At 41.8% G+C, this 13,914-nt stretch overlaps 1 protein-coding gene across 1 annotated transcript in view; it reads left to right on the top strand.

The window, feature by feature from the left end:
- The window catches only part of FAT3 (FAT atypical cadherin 3), a 425,084-nt gene extending 414,410 nt beyond the window's left edge, over positions 1 to 10,674 (top strand). The window contains exons 27-29 of the mRNA XM_054846690.1: positions 726 to 785; positions 3,380 to 3,415; positions 4,041 to 10,674. Coding sequence (XP_054702665.1) covers positions 726 to 785; positions 3,380 to 3,415; positions 4,041 to 4,660 — 716 coding nt within the window. The 3' untranslated portion in view covers positions 4,661 to 10,674. The remainder of the gene's footprint in view (positions 1 to 725; positions 786 to 3,379; positions 3,416 to 4,040) is intronic.
- Positions 10,675 to 13,914: the final 3,240 nt, after the last annotated feature.

Below are 13,914 nucleotides of genomic sequence, written 5' to 3'. Positions count from 1 at the left end.
ATGCAGTTCATCTAGAGGACTGCACATTGTAGGCCTGTTGGACACCACGTTAAACAATTGCACAGTCTATATTAATTATTTCAAAGTATGTTCTGGTAAAACACCTGCAGAGAACACACAAATCATTTGTGAAAATGTTCTGTCAAACATAGATCAAAATTTGAACCAAACCTACTTGGGTGTGTCGTCCTAATTATAGCAGTACTGCTTAACGTCCCAGAGGTATTACACAGCACAGCACAAATAGTAAATAAGTAAAACATTCCTCTTAGGAAATAGATTGAGCTTAGCACTGTTTCAGATGTTGTGATGGTCTAAAAGATAATGATCCCTTGGAGCACATGGTACTGTCTCTGGAGACCTTTAAGCAAGAATGAATTAGAAATTAGTGTCAGGTAGGCAAGATACTGCTTTGGTTAATTGAATCAGCTGGCCAGTCTGCTTGAATTTATGAGGTGATACTCATCATCCCATATGCCTTTCTGGAAATGCTGGTTTGGAATTTATCACCACTCTGAAAATGAATGGGATTATCTGAAATGAAATGTCCTGCAATCCACTGCATAAATCATGCATTGATCAGCAGCCTTTTTTTTTTTTTTTCCCAATGTCAGTTTTGTCTTGTTTGCGAGAATTTATTGTGGTAACATATGATGTGTATTTTAAATACTAACCTGAAGCTGTCCTTCCCCTCCCCTTATTTTCTGCTTTCCCTCCCCTGCAAGCTTCCATAGTGACTGTCATACAGCTTGTCAACAATGTAGTTGACACTATAGAAAATGAAGGTATTTAAATTTTTTTCTTTCTTGTTATGCAACAATGCTTCCTGTTTTCATTGTGAAACATTCCAGCAGAACCTCACTAATCTACACTGACCAGCAAACCCATTGAGGGGATGGGGATTTGCAGATCAGCATGTTCACCAGCAAACATGAAAACAGAGTGATGTCCCACAAAATGTCTGTGGGTGACTGGAGGTGGTAGAAAAGGTGCCAAGGCCTTCATCCTCTTCTGTTCAAGTCAATGTTTTTGCTCACTTGTTCCCATTGCTTTCAGAGAGAATAGGATTAAGTTGATAATGGAGCCAAGTAATTGAGATTATCCTGGCTGCAGAGGCTGGGAAAGGGACGAAGACACAGGAGCTGCAGTAAAGCTGGGCCATGCGCTCCAGTGGAACCATGTGGAGTGGTGGCGGTAGGCAGGTGGCTGGTTTCTCCCAGGTAACACTGTCGATAAAAGACGTGTAGACACAAGTCCATGGATGCCCCGTAGCAAGGCAGCCTGCCTGACAGTGCCTTTCCCCTGGGGTTGATGCGCCCATTGATTAAAGCATGGCAGTTGGGTCCAAGGACCCAACACGCAGCTCTGCCACCGACCTCCTGGCTAATCTCAGGTACATCATGTTACAAGTGAACTGGTTTCCCTACCTATAAAACAGGATTATCACTATTTTCCTCTTCTGTAAAGCACTGAGGAAATGTGATGTATCAAAGATAAACATTACTTTTATTTATTTATACATCATTTATCTTATCCTTGGGAATAAGTCAACTCAACATTAACTCAGGTTACCCACAAGTCTAAAATTTCATCTGTCTTAACAAATTTAAGCCAAGTTTTGCAAACTTCAGGTAAACTGATCTGAATAATGTTTAAAGATTATAAAATAAATCCTTTTTGTGAAATGACTGATTTTTTTCTTGAGCCAATGTCGTGGTTGTTTTGAGAAGCACTTTTACTCCTAGCTAGTGATGGTACTTGGCTATTTGTCTGTAGTATATTTACTTATTTCCTGAAGTGTAAGTGCACCATTCTTCGGCTGTCAAATCAAATGAATTAGCCAAGGTTAATTCAGAAAGAAATTCCCACTCGAAAAATAAGAAACCACTGAAAAGAAAGCACAGACACTGTAAATGGCCTTGCCTTCCTAAAGGAAAGCTTGAGCAAACACATTGGCTCCCCATCATGCTTTACAGGTCAGACAAAGCCAGTCTGGCAGCAATTTCAAGAGGCTGTCTCTGAAAATGCTTTGCCCGCTTCCCAGTTCCTTCTATGAGACTTATGAATCTTGCATGCTCTGCAGCGGAGCTGGTGAAGGCGGTGAATTGTTAACCGCACCAGAGCTCCCGGTGCACGGCGGGCAGAATCGCTGCCACTGAGCCGCGGGAGGACGGGGCTCTTTCCCCGGGGAGCTGCTGGGGGTTGTGTGAGTCAGCAAATTAGCGAGGTTCTCCTGGATCCCGAAACCACACAGCTCGGAGGGACCTGACGCATCTCGGGTGCAATGTCGTTACACTGACCAAAAGACAGCAAAATCCGCTTTACAAAAAAAGAAGTGAAGAAGGAGAAGAGTGATTAGGGCCGGTTCAGACACTGCTGCTAAACCTGCAGTAGCCCCAGCCCTCCTCACCCAACGCTAACGCAGAGCAGGTAGAAAGCTACTGTCTGGTTAATGAGCTAACAAAGAATCACCATCACCACCTACGCCATGTGGTGATAAGCAAGGGCAAGAGTGGTGTTAAGAGCTGGAGGCCTGGAGAATAGTCTTCTCTGCCCTCGGCTGCGGCTGAGCTCAGAGATTTACTGTAATGCCGTAAAGGTCCATTCGTCTGGCCAGACCTCCTCCAGCAATGCAGTCCAGAGACCTTGCCCAGTGACTTCTTGCATGAAGCCCAATAACATGTGGCTGAACAAGAGCATCTCATCTAGAAAACGCTGCAGCTTATTCCCCGCTCTTGTCTCACATAAAACCTCTTTCCTTGCTCTCTCCCCCACCCCTGCACCCTCTCCATACTGGAATGCCTCCCTCCCCACCGGCTAGCATGGCAGTGCAGGTGGGAGGTGGGTACGGGGTTGCGGGGCATTGTAGCTGACGGCCCCATTAAATGGCTTTGTATTCTATTCTATTCAGGTTCTTATACCGTGCCCATCACCATGGTATCTGAGCCCAGGTGGGCCCAGATTTGTTTGAACCGGCCCTGAGAATGGTAGATTCTTATTTTTCTGTTTCAAAGTGAACAAGTGAGAGAGAAATATACTTTGCAATTATAAACCGTAGAGATGGTGGATAGCCCTTTTTGTATTAAGAGTTCCAGCTCTAATGTAATTCCGTATCTGTTCAGTGAGGGTAAATAATTAAGATATGATAGAAAAGGAATATAATACACGACATAATCATTTCTTTATGTATGTCTGCATTTGATTGGGCAAGCTTATCTTGTACGCTAAAATAAAGAACAATTTAAAATCCTATTAAAACGACATCGAGGCAGCTGTACTTTAGAAAAATGCATGCAGAGTTTTGTATTTTCACGTGTAATGCTATGCTGGTAACAAGCTCTGAGTTACCAGTTTTTACTTTTCACTTTGTATCTGACAGTGTCTGTTATGGATCAAGGACAGAACTACAACAGAGGTGATTTTTCTGAGACACTTTCTGCCTGTTGGACTGGGCTGGGGTGGGCAGGACATCGACTTGATCTGTTTTTTTTTCTTGGACTGCTTCACGTGTCCTCTTTTGTTTGAATTCTGTTGTGTTCAAATGCTGCATGAGAATGGCCAGCCACTCTTTTTATTTTAGGATCCAGTTTTCAGTCGATCAGAATATTTGCTTACACACTTTCTTTCTTGAAATGAAGTCATTGGAGGTGGAAGGGGAGACTAGATGTGATACCATAAGCATGCTGACTTCATTTATAGATTTTTTGAAATAACTGTGAAAAGCATTAATTCAGAGATTTTTATCATTTTGATTTCTTGGAGTCATAGGTTCTAATACAACCCAGTAGCATCCTAAAAAGTGAAATGCCTGAGAGTGATCGTGTTTTGTTTCTTTGCTTGTTTGCATCAGCATCATTATACAATTTATTCTCCTCCCCTACCCCTCCGGTCAGAGCATGGCTGACCTGTGTCGGTGGCCTGTGGCGCATGCTGTGATTTGAACGTGCCGTGAGGACTAGGAGGCGAGTGCATGCAGGACACTTTGTTTTCATTAGCGGCCCCGTCCTAACGGAGCACTGTGGTTCTCTTTCCTGCCGCAGCGTATCATTGGGATACCTCGGACTGGATGCCAAGCGCTCGCTTGTCCGACATTGAGGAAGTGCCCAACTTTGAGACGGCAGACCAAGGCTCAGCTCATCACGGCAGCACCAGAGAGCTGGAAACAGATTACTACCTTGGTGGCTACGACATCGACAGCGACTACCCTCCTCCTCACGAAGAGGAGTTTCTAAGCCAGGACCAGTTACCACCTCCTCTTCCAGAGGATTATCCGGACCAATATGAAACCCTCCCGCCCTCGCAGCCGGTCTCAATGGCAAGTACGCTCAGCCCCGACTGCAGACGACGGCCGCACTTCCACCCTAGCCAATACCTCCCTCCTCACCAGTTCCCCAATGAGACGGACACCGCAGGGTCTCAGACTGGGAACGAGTTTAGTACTTTTGCTGTTGGCCCAAGCCAGAACACAGAAAACGTTAGTGCAGGTAAGATGCCCTTATCCTTGCACAACTCTCTAGATGCCTCCTCCTCTGACGTCTCAGCCAGCTGCGGCTTTGATGACTCCGAAGTAGCCATGAGTGACTATGAAAGTGTGGAGGAACTCAACCTAGAAAATGTTCACATTCCATTTGTGGAGACCCAGCATCAGACGCAAGTGTAAAGGAAGCTCCTTTCTTCTTCCTCTTCTTTCTTTTTTTTTTTTTTTATTTTTTTGTCATTTGGTTCAATTAATAGTATAAATATTGAGAAGAAATTTTGCTGAAGGTGTATCTATATATATTGGGCAAGGCAAAAAATACAGTATAACCCATTATTAACTTGTTCAAATGATACTGTATGTGCAGACACGAAGAGACCAATTGTGTTAAGCATTACACATCACAAAATTGTTACAGACAATCTGGAGAGTGTGTACCTTCTATTTATTACCAAGAGTAAAACTCAGCTTTTGAGGCAGGGGGAAAACAATAATTGCTAAATAATTTCTTTCTCTCCCCCAAAGTTTGGGAGTTTTTTTTTTTTATTGTATTATTAAAAGTGTTACAGTGTTATGATCTTCCCGCAGTATTAAGGGACTGGTATGGATCATTCCAAGATGCACCGTTGCATGAAATTTCATGTCAGCGAAAGAGTGAAAGCAATTGATCGCTGAGGCTGCTCTGTACAACACGTCAGATGGCTGAAAAAACAGCATTTACAAATTGACCTATCAAAGACAAGCGACCGGTCAGATGTCCATAAATATTTATCTATACTTTTGTTTGTTACATAGCATTTCATTCTACTTTGTGTGCATATAGAGCAACATATATATAGCACATATTTACTCCAAATTGGCCTACTTTCGCTGCCATTTTTTAAAACCTGATGTCAGGTGCGTGTGCATAACTCCACCCGTGAGGACTTGTAGAAATGTCAAAGTTTGGGTCAGCAGTGGCCCAGGTTTGCCCCAGCTGCGTATGCACAGGCTCCCCTGACTTCTGTATGCAATGTGAACATGTATCTGAAAACATCGGGAAGCCTCACTATCTACAAAGCGCTGCTGATTTTTTTGAAATTCGTTGCTTGGGCAATCACGTCTTTAATAACAGTCATCGTGCTACAATTACTGCAGTAAAATTAGTTGCAATTATGTTGCATATAACGCTGCTGTAACCTCAGATCGTTAGCTTAACATCATTTGGCAAATGTCCATCCTTAGAGTTTACAGGATGAGTTCTCAGCTGCTGTAAACGGACTCAGTCGGTGGAACTGCATGGATGGGCTGCGGCCAAAGATCTGGCCCTAGATTTTCCGCTGGATGTGTGATTTCATAGGATTTGAGGACTTCCAAAGGTTGTTTGCAGACTTCAGGATATTGTTGTGGGATGAGGAAAACCACGGCATCAGTATGCTTTTATACTTCCCTCAGCCTGATTGGAATAAATGGCCTTTCACACTGATTTGGCCCGTGCAGCTCAGTGCAATATGGAAATATGGGATTTTCACTCAATGTATTAAAGCAGAATATACACACGTGTTGCTCAGTGTGATGAAAATGTTTTACCACTGCATTTTATAGTATCTGTATACCTCATACAGTGAATGTGAATCTGCAGCCTGCATTACTGCTGGGGTTTAATCCATTCCTTCCATGGCATAATTCAGTCATTCTGAATACATAAATCATTGTTATAGATGAACAGATTCATTAACAGGTTTCCTCTGCTGTTTTCCGTGTCCTGTGTCTTGGTCAAACGTCTAAACTGGATAGTTTCAGCAGGGCAACATGTTCTTGATTGACCTGAGTTTCACCCAAAATTAAATTGTCATTTCTTGACATACAGGAAGTGTTTATTCAGAAATTGCCCCCAACACAAAGAAATTATTAATAGAATATAATTTAAATAATTGCAGCTTGTAACACTTTTAATAAAACAGGATTTCTAAAATTCTTGGAGTAGGTACAATGTGTTGCTGCTTCCCTCCAATAGCTCATATAGCTGTGAAAGGTTGATGTAGATATTTTTGGGGGGATCACGCAGCAATTCATCACTAAAAACCAGTTCATTAAACAGGTACATGAATAAATTGAGTGAACTTCTAGAAAGACCATGTACTGCACATACAAGTATTATCAAGTACTTGTCTGCAAATACGTCCTGTCCATTGAATTTATGAATGTCACTTGGTCTTCTCAAAGTAAAGATGCTTCTGTAACAGTGGTCTATTCTGAATGTGCTCATGGTACGTTTCAGCCCTTTTTCCCTGCTATTATCCTCGTGTTTTCAAAAAGAAAAAAAAAAAAAAGATGGAAATTTGTATTGCGATTGCAAGGAACTGAGGGATTTACCAATAAGCCTTGAAATGGTTTGGCAAGCCTAAAGGCACGGATAGAGGATGACTTGCGTTGTTCATGAAGTCTATGTTGCAGGAAAGCAGATGCAATTAGATTGATGTCTCTTCAAGAGTAGGAACATCTCAGTTTGAAAAACAAAGCTGCAAATTTAGCTGCACTTTTAAAGCTGGTATGACTTGCTGAGAATGAAATAGTCTCTTAGCATCGGGCTGCAGTTTACATGGGGTTTGCTCCTACTCAGTTTTGGTGTGAGACATTTTTATCCATTATGCAATTAGTTCTGTTTTAGCCCCCAGCTAGTTATGAAGTGTACTTGGCATCTGTTTTCTGTAGTGAAAATTCTTGAGTAAGCCTGAGACACTGGTATCAAAACTTTACTGGGACATATCAAAAGTGTCACAAGAGAGAACACAATGGGAGCCTAGCAATTGCCATACAAAAAAAAAAAAATTAAAAAAAAAATCAATGTTTCTTACCAAGCTTGTTGCCTCAGAAATATCTTGTTGGTAGTGAGTTTTACGAGTAAAATATGCATAAATACAATGTATAGTACTTTTTCTGTTTTGATGTCGTTGCCATTTCATTTCACTGAACGCCTACTTATTAAAGTGCTGTTGGGAAGGTGCCAAGGATCACCCATTCAGCCTTCTCTGTCCCACTCATGATTTCTATACCTCAGTATCTCCTCCCCTCCAAATCGAACAGGCCTAATCCATCTTCAGTCAGATGCCCCGCTGTGAATATTGGTACTTCTGTGGCCTTTCTGGTTTTGTTCTGGCTCTTTTTGATAATGATAAGACCTGAGTGCAGATCTTAAGGTGAAATACCTCTTAGGGAGTAAGATTTTCATATTAACATCACTCTTGTTAATCCAAACCATTTTATTTTCTTTTTAATTACTGCTCTACATGGGCAAGCCGTAATCTTCTAACCTGGAAGACAGCAACACATTCATAACCTAATGTAAGAATTCATGTTCATGTTATTCCATCCAATATATAATTCTTTTTCTGCCATATGATGATTTTTATATCGCTGCTGGTATCATTGCCAGGTCCCTGGTTCTGTTAGAGCTTCCCCTCATCTCTCTGCTTGTCCTGTGTGTCTGTATTTCAATTCACATTCCTGTAGATGGCTCCGCTACATGGTATTTTCTTTCAGAACCGTCTGTAGGAGCGGTTTCATAGACTTAATTAAGTACTTTTGAGTATCAGTGGATTATAATTCTTAGGATCAAGACAATCTTTGCTTCTTCTAAAGAAGCAACAAAAGAAATAAGCAGCTTGTTAAAATGCAAATACATGCTTGTATCAGAAATCACTGGCTTTTCCAGGGGTGTACGATTCTGAGTAAAAGGGTGCTTGTTCTTTACGTCTTGATCAGGTTGAGAATGTCATACACGTTGACAGCCTTTTAGATAACTCTGGCAATGGAAAGAGCCTTAAAGTGACTGACAACATGATTTATGCTGCCAATACCACATTAAGTGGCCTCGTGCAAAAGGAAAAGTAAGGCTTATGTAACTTTCTTAAATATTTTAATTATTTTTCCTTTGTATTATAAACATCCTATTAAAAAAAAAAAAAAGGCACACACACACACCCCGCCCCGGCAAAACCAGATACTGGATGTGATTGCTGTCCTGAGCCAGTACCTTATCGCAGGGCAAAGGGCCAAAGGTGACACCAAGGAGCCGCAGCATCACTTCCCTCCCATGGGGCCAAATGGACAGCCCCACTAGAAGACCACCATAAAATTGTCTTCGTGTCGGACCGTCCTATCGGACATGGCATATGAAGGCAACCAGGAGGATGTTGCAATGCAGAGATTCATTACAGTACTGTGATTTCCAGGCAATCAAGCTATTTTCCTAAAGCTCAGTGACGTCTTTGATCCTGAATTATCCCACAGGTTTCCTTAGCCTATAGTTGCAGTAAAAAGCTGGAAGGAGTCAAAGGCTTCTCGCTGCTGCTGTTTTCCTGAAGTCAGAAAGTTGTGTGCTCCATCTCTCAAGTGGGCTCTCCCCCTCTGCATGTCCCACAGACAAGTTAAATTCTGGTCCTCAGAATTTTTTTTTCCCCTTTTCTAAATTCTCTAGTGTAGTCTGAAGTAGTGCTAGCCTCGATGTATTGGTACCCTCTCCAGTCAGAAACTCAGACTGGGTGCAGCACAGTGAGGAAATGCATCCACTGAAATGGTGATTACTGCGGAGGCAGCAGCCTGTTGTCTCTGCGAGCCAGGCAGGTGGTAAACTTTGAGAATATGACATAAAAATTGTTGCTCTTGGCTCAATGTAAATTCCATTGTAAAGAGAAATGTGGGCTGGACAGGACAAATGGTTAAGAACACAGCTTTACTCCTCGTCGAGCTCCTGCTTGAAAAAGCTAAATGGATAATATAGTTTATCCTTATAACTAATAATAATTGCAGTCATGGGAGAGAGAGTTGAAGGTGCCCTGAACCAGTTCTGCTAAGCTTCATTTGAAAAGGTAGCATCCTTAATAATGCAGAAAACCAGCTATTTAAAACCAATAGTGAAAGTACGTCTGTGCTTGGTTGGTATTTTTTGGAGCTGTTCACTAAGTAATAATGGACGTTTCATAAGTTTCTAATGGGAGAGCTACATCTTCAGGTTCATTCTCTGATGGTTTACCATCATTTACCATGCCGTAAAACTGTGCTTTTTGCCTGTTTGCATCTCTCTTCCTCTCAATACACTAAACTGTGATTTGAGCCGTAGAATTTTAGGCTGTTGCTCATTATCCATGGCTTTTAGCCTGCGTTTCATAAACTTGACATTTAACACCTCCATTATCAGAAGGGCCATTCAGTTAGTAATTTAGCCGCATCATCCAAGGGATGGGTGGATGGGGAGGAAATGAAATTAAATTCATTTCTTTATGTAATAATGAAAAGCAATAATTGCAAGTATGTCGTATTACACAAAGGCCATAAGTAATCTTTGCCAGTGTTAAGAGTGCACTTGAACTGTATTATGGGAAGAGATTGGAGCCCTCAGAACTGTAGCATTCTTCTGTCATAGGAATACCTGAATCGCTAGTATTTAACAATGCAACGAGCCCATACTGCCGCTTTTCAGGAGGTGACAAAGATGTTTAGGAGTGAAAGCAGTTCTCTTTAAAGCACTGTATCAGAAAAGATTGTCTTGTAAATTTTACCTGTCACAAGCAGGCTGGTTTGTAAAAGATGTATGTTTTGGTGTTTAAAAAGAAGTTTATAAAATAATGTATATAATGGTTTCAAATTACCAGGCTTTTGTAGATATTTGATGCCAATCAAGTCGCTTTAATTATTTTTTGTTTGTTTGTTTGTTTGATATAATTCTAAAGAGTCATCAAAGTTGGTTTAAACTTTTAAGGTAACAGCAAAAAACAAAAAAGGTTTAGATTTGAAAACTTTTTAATCATTTCAAAATGTACTGTAACTTTCCATTGGGTTCAGCTCTTTTTGTTTAACTTTTTTCTGTTTTTAAGATGTTTTTTATTGAATTTTTTTAAATGAATGTGTTTTGCACAAAAAAAACTAGAGATATGATTTTTATGCCATTTCAAGTAGGTATTAAGAGATGTCAGTTCTCCAATGACAACAAATTCAACCTTATGCAAAAGGGAAGGTTTATCACTTTGAGTGGGTATAGTCCTTCATCCAAAAACTAATTGTTCCTTCATAATTGCTGTTGGCAGTATTGTCTTGTGTTCTTTTGCTATAAAAACAAAACAAAACAAAACAAAACAAAACAAAAGTGTACAGGTTTGTAACTGCCAAAATTTGCTAAAGTTGATGGTTAAAACAAGTTTTCCAAGTAAACAAAAAGAAAAGCCCAGCTGTGTTGACTATTTCTTGATTTTTCTCCTACTGCCAAAGGAGGGAACAAGATAAGGCACATCGGTTCTGCAAGGAATGTAGCATTTCATTCCCTCTCTCTGTACAGGATTGCAGAAAATGCTACTTTTTTTGGACTCTTCAAATTGATTTCATTATTACATTATGGCAGTTCCTCCATAGGGGCCCCTGCTTGCACTGCAGAGCTCTCTTGCCAAGAGTCGCTTGGCTGGTGCGTCTATGCTAAGGTAGTTGCCTAATTAAATCCACATCCTCAAATGATGCAAAAGGTGTCATTGCATCATGTAGCCATCTAGACAGTAAGCTCCATTGACTGGGACAATTTCAGGGGACAAGCCAGCCGTCCTGTGTTAGCTGCTTAGCGGGGGTACGAGGGATGGGTGTGTAAAGCAGCAGCCTGCTCCGCAGTGCAGCCGGACAGATTTGCCTCCTGCCAGGGGCATCTCTACCCTGCAGCATCATGGCACTGACAGCTGGAATCAGCTGGGACAAATTCAGGTGGGAAGTCTCGGGTGTGTAAGCACTGCCCTAGCAAAGAGCCATCGTTGTGCTAGGCATGACACTCGTTCTGCTCAGGGGGTTGCATTCAGGAATACCACATCTACTTCTCCTTCGTCACATCTGTTCAACTCCACAGCCCAAGCTGCCCCAGCTGGGCTGAAGCACGGCTAGCCCAGCCGCAGTGTAGAAAGAAAGGGAGATGTTCCTTCTAGAGCTCTCTGAATGCCCTGCCATGGATGCAGCCAGGAGCATGCCTTGTGCTGCCAGGGAGGAAGGATGCTGCCTGCAGCATGGTATCCCATTAAAACGTCTAAGACCCAGAGCAGTGTTTGAACCAAGCCCACCAGCCGGGGCACAAATACCCTTTCTCAATGTTCTCGAAACAGAATTTTAAGCTATGGAAATGAAAAATACCAAGTCAAGTCTCTCTTCTCCCAAGAATTCCTAAGGTTTTTTCCTTAGATGACTCTCCTACTTAAGCCAGTTTCCTTTTTTGAAGTAGTACAGTAGTTCAGCAAAGCTCACTGGTATAGTCAGATGGAGCAGAGCAGTATACAAGGTAGTAAGACTAGTTTGGAGAACATTCAAGACTAAATGAATTAAAATTCTTGCCTCTGTTTAATGTCCAAAGCTAGAGATAGGGAATGACATCAGTATTTCTTTTAGGACGGAAGGATGAGAATTGAGATGGCAAACAGGTCAAAACACACGTTAAGTGACACTGATTGTCCCCTTGGGCCAAAAATAAGCTATTTCTTCTTTCCACATGTTACAGTAACAGGTTGTGTAAACTTGTAGCATATCCAGTCCAACAGAGTGGAAACCACCTCCCCCCCATTAACACTGCAGTACAGCCAGAGAATAAAAAGTCACACAGCAGCAGAAGCCATTGTGGTCTAAAACTGAGGATGTTACATGTAATGAGAAAAAATGAACAGGAGCAGATGCTAAAACCACAGCTCTAGTGATTTCACTGGGCCTGGACTTTTTTCACACAGAAGCTTTTTCTTTATTTCCACAGAAACATCTGTAATGCAAAACAATGTGGAAATGAGAGTTAGGTCTGTGGCATTTCCAGCCCTTCAGAAACACTCGGGGGGTGCCACAGTATTCTAGGATCAGTCAGTTGGATGTGAAGAGAAGGACAGGACCCTTCCTATCTGTGAACACACTGAGCATCTCCAATTTCAGATCAAAGACCTTTCCCTGCTGGTTACATCCTTCCTGCTTCCACTTTTTGTCCCACCTGCCCCCAAATCTTACCATGCAGTGGGGGGAAAAATCAGTGCAATGACTGTGACTTGCTCTTAAGTTCCAATAAAGCAGTTTAGAAACCCTCTACCTTTTCTTAGCCAGCAGTCATATGCCCCAAGGAAGAAAGCCTTTTCCAAAAGGTGCATCAGCCTGCTGGAGGAAGGGCTCCTGGCTGCAAAGAGAAACATGCTGGGTTTTGTAGGAGAGGAGGCAAGGAAAATGTAACAGAAGGTGAATGTAGACATCTTCCTCTAACGTAGATGCCTTCTTAGTTTAACTCTTTCAGATGTATGTTCTCCCCAGCAGTACCAAGGGTCTTTCTGTACATATATTTAGCTCATATCCCCAGTTAAATTTGCTTTTCTAGGCTTCCAGAGACTACTTAAAGTTCTTCCTTCCAGCACATGAAACCCTCATTCCCCTGGTTCTAGAAGAGAGGTCAGGTAGTATGAGGCTCCTTACAGGCCCAAATGAGATGCAGTGACCAGCCCTGGCAGGGAAAACCCTGCAGTGTCCCTAAGGCCACTGCTGTGTTGCTTATAGGTGAGGTATGGACAGGGACGATCAAATGCAAGCCAGTTAAGGGAGTTTTAACTCACAGGCATGTGAATTGTAAGTCCACTGGCAGTTCGATATGACTTTTAGCTTCCAGCATCTTTGAGAGAACTTTCTACAACACACCTAACCTGAGCTTCCACTAGAGCCAACGGACAGCCACCGGCACCTCCCGTGGGAGATGTACTCCAGTAGAAGCTAGGAGTAAATCCACCAAGCTCTGTGGACACAGCTACTCCAAAGCTATTGCCTAGTGAAGAAAGAAGGTACAGAGAACCAGCTGCACAGAAGCTAATTCCAGCTGTCCCACTTGGCTAGTTCTTGGCTCGCTCAGACATGTCATGAGTCGCTCTCAAGGGAAAAATGCTGCTGTAAACTGACCAAGCAGAGAAAGCAGCTGCCTGCCACAACCTACTGAGCAGTTCTGTGCGAGTGTTTGCAAGGCCACTTGCAAAGAGAATAACAAAGACAAACTGTGAAGAGAAACTTTTTTTTTTTTCAAGTCACTTTAAGGGATTTATTTAAAATAATGTAGAAAATTAAATGCATTACTAAATTATTAATTAAATATATTAACTGTTACACAATGTTATAAGGTGATCATATCTTTTTAAAAAACATGTGAGTATTCAAGCAGCACAAATAAGTCAGACTAAATACACATGAAAAATGATGTGCTGATTTTGTTAAGTCTGCTAGGTCACTTCTGTTGTCTTCAGTAATTTCACGGGCCCTCCCTGAGAATGGGATGTTTGTAACCCAGCAGCTGGGGCATTACCACTGCCAAAACAGAAGCAGGAAGGTTTTCTCCTGGAAATTATTTGTTAGGGAAATTTAAACATGCTACTTCATGTTACATGTGAATTGACAAGCAAGTTATGAGACCAAGTTTCTGCCATTCA

The sequence above is a fragment of the Grus americana genome, chromosome 1 (assembly GCF_028858705.1).
Source record: "Grus americana isolate bGruAme1 chromosome 1, bGruAme1.mat, whole genome shotgun sequence".
In the NCBI taxonomy this organism is placed as follows: domain Eukaryota; kingdom Metazoa; phylum Chordata; class Aves; order Gruiformes; family Gruidae; genus Grus; species Grus americana.
The sequence above is the reverse complement of the archived record's forward strand: the minus strand, read 5'-3'. Positions and strand labels throughout refer to the sequence as shown.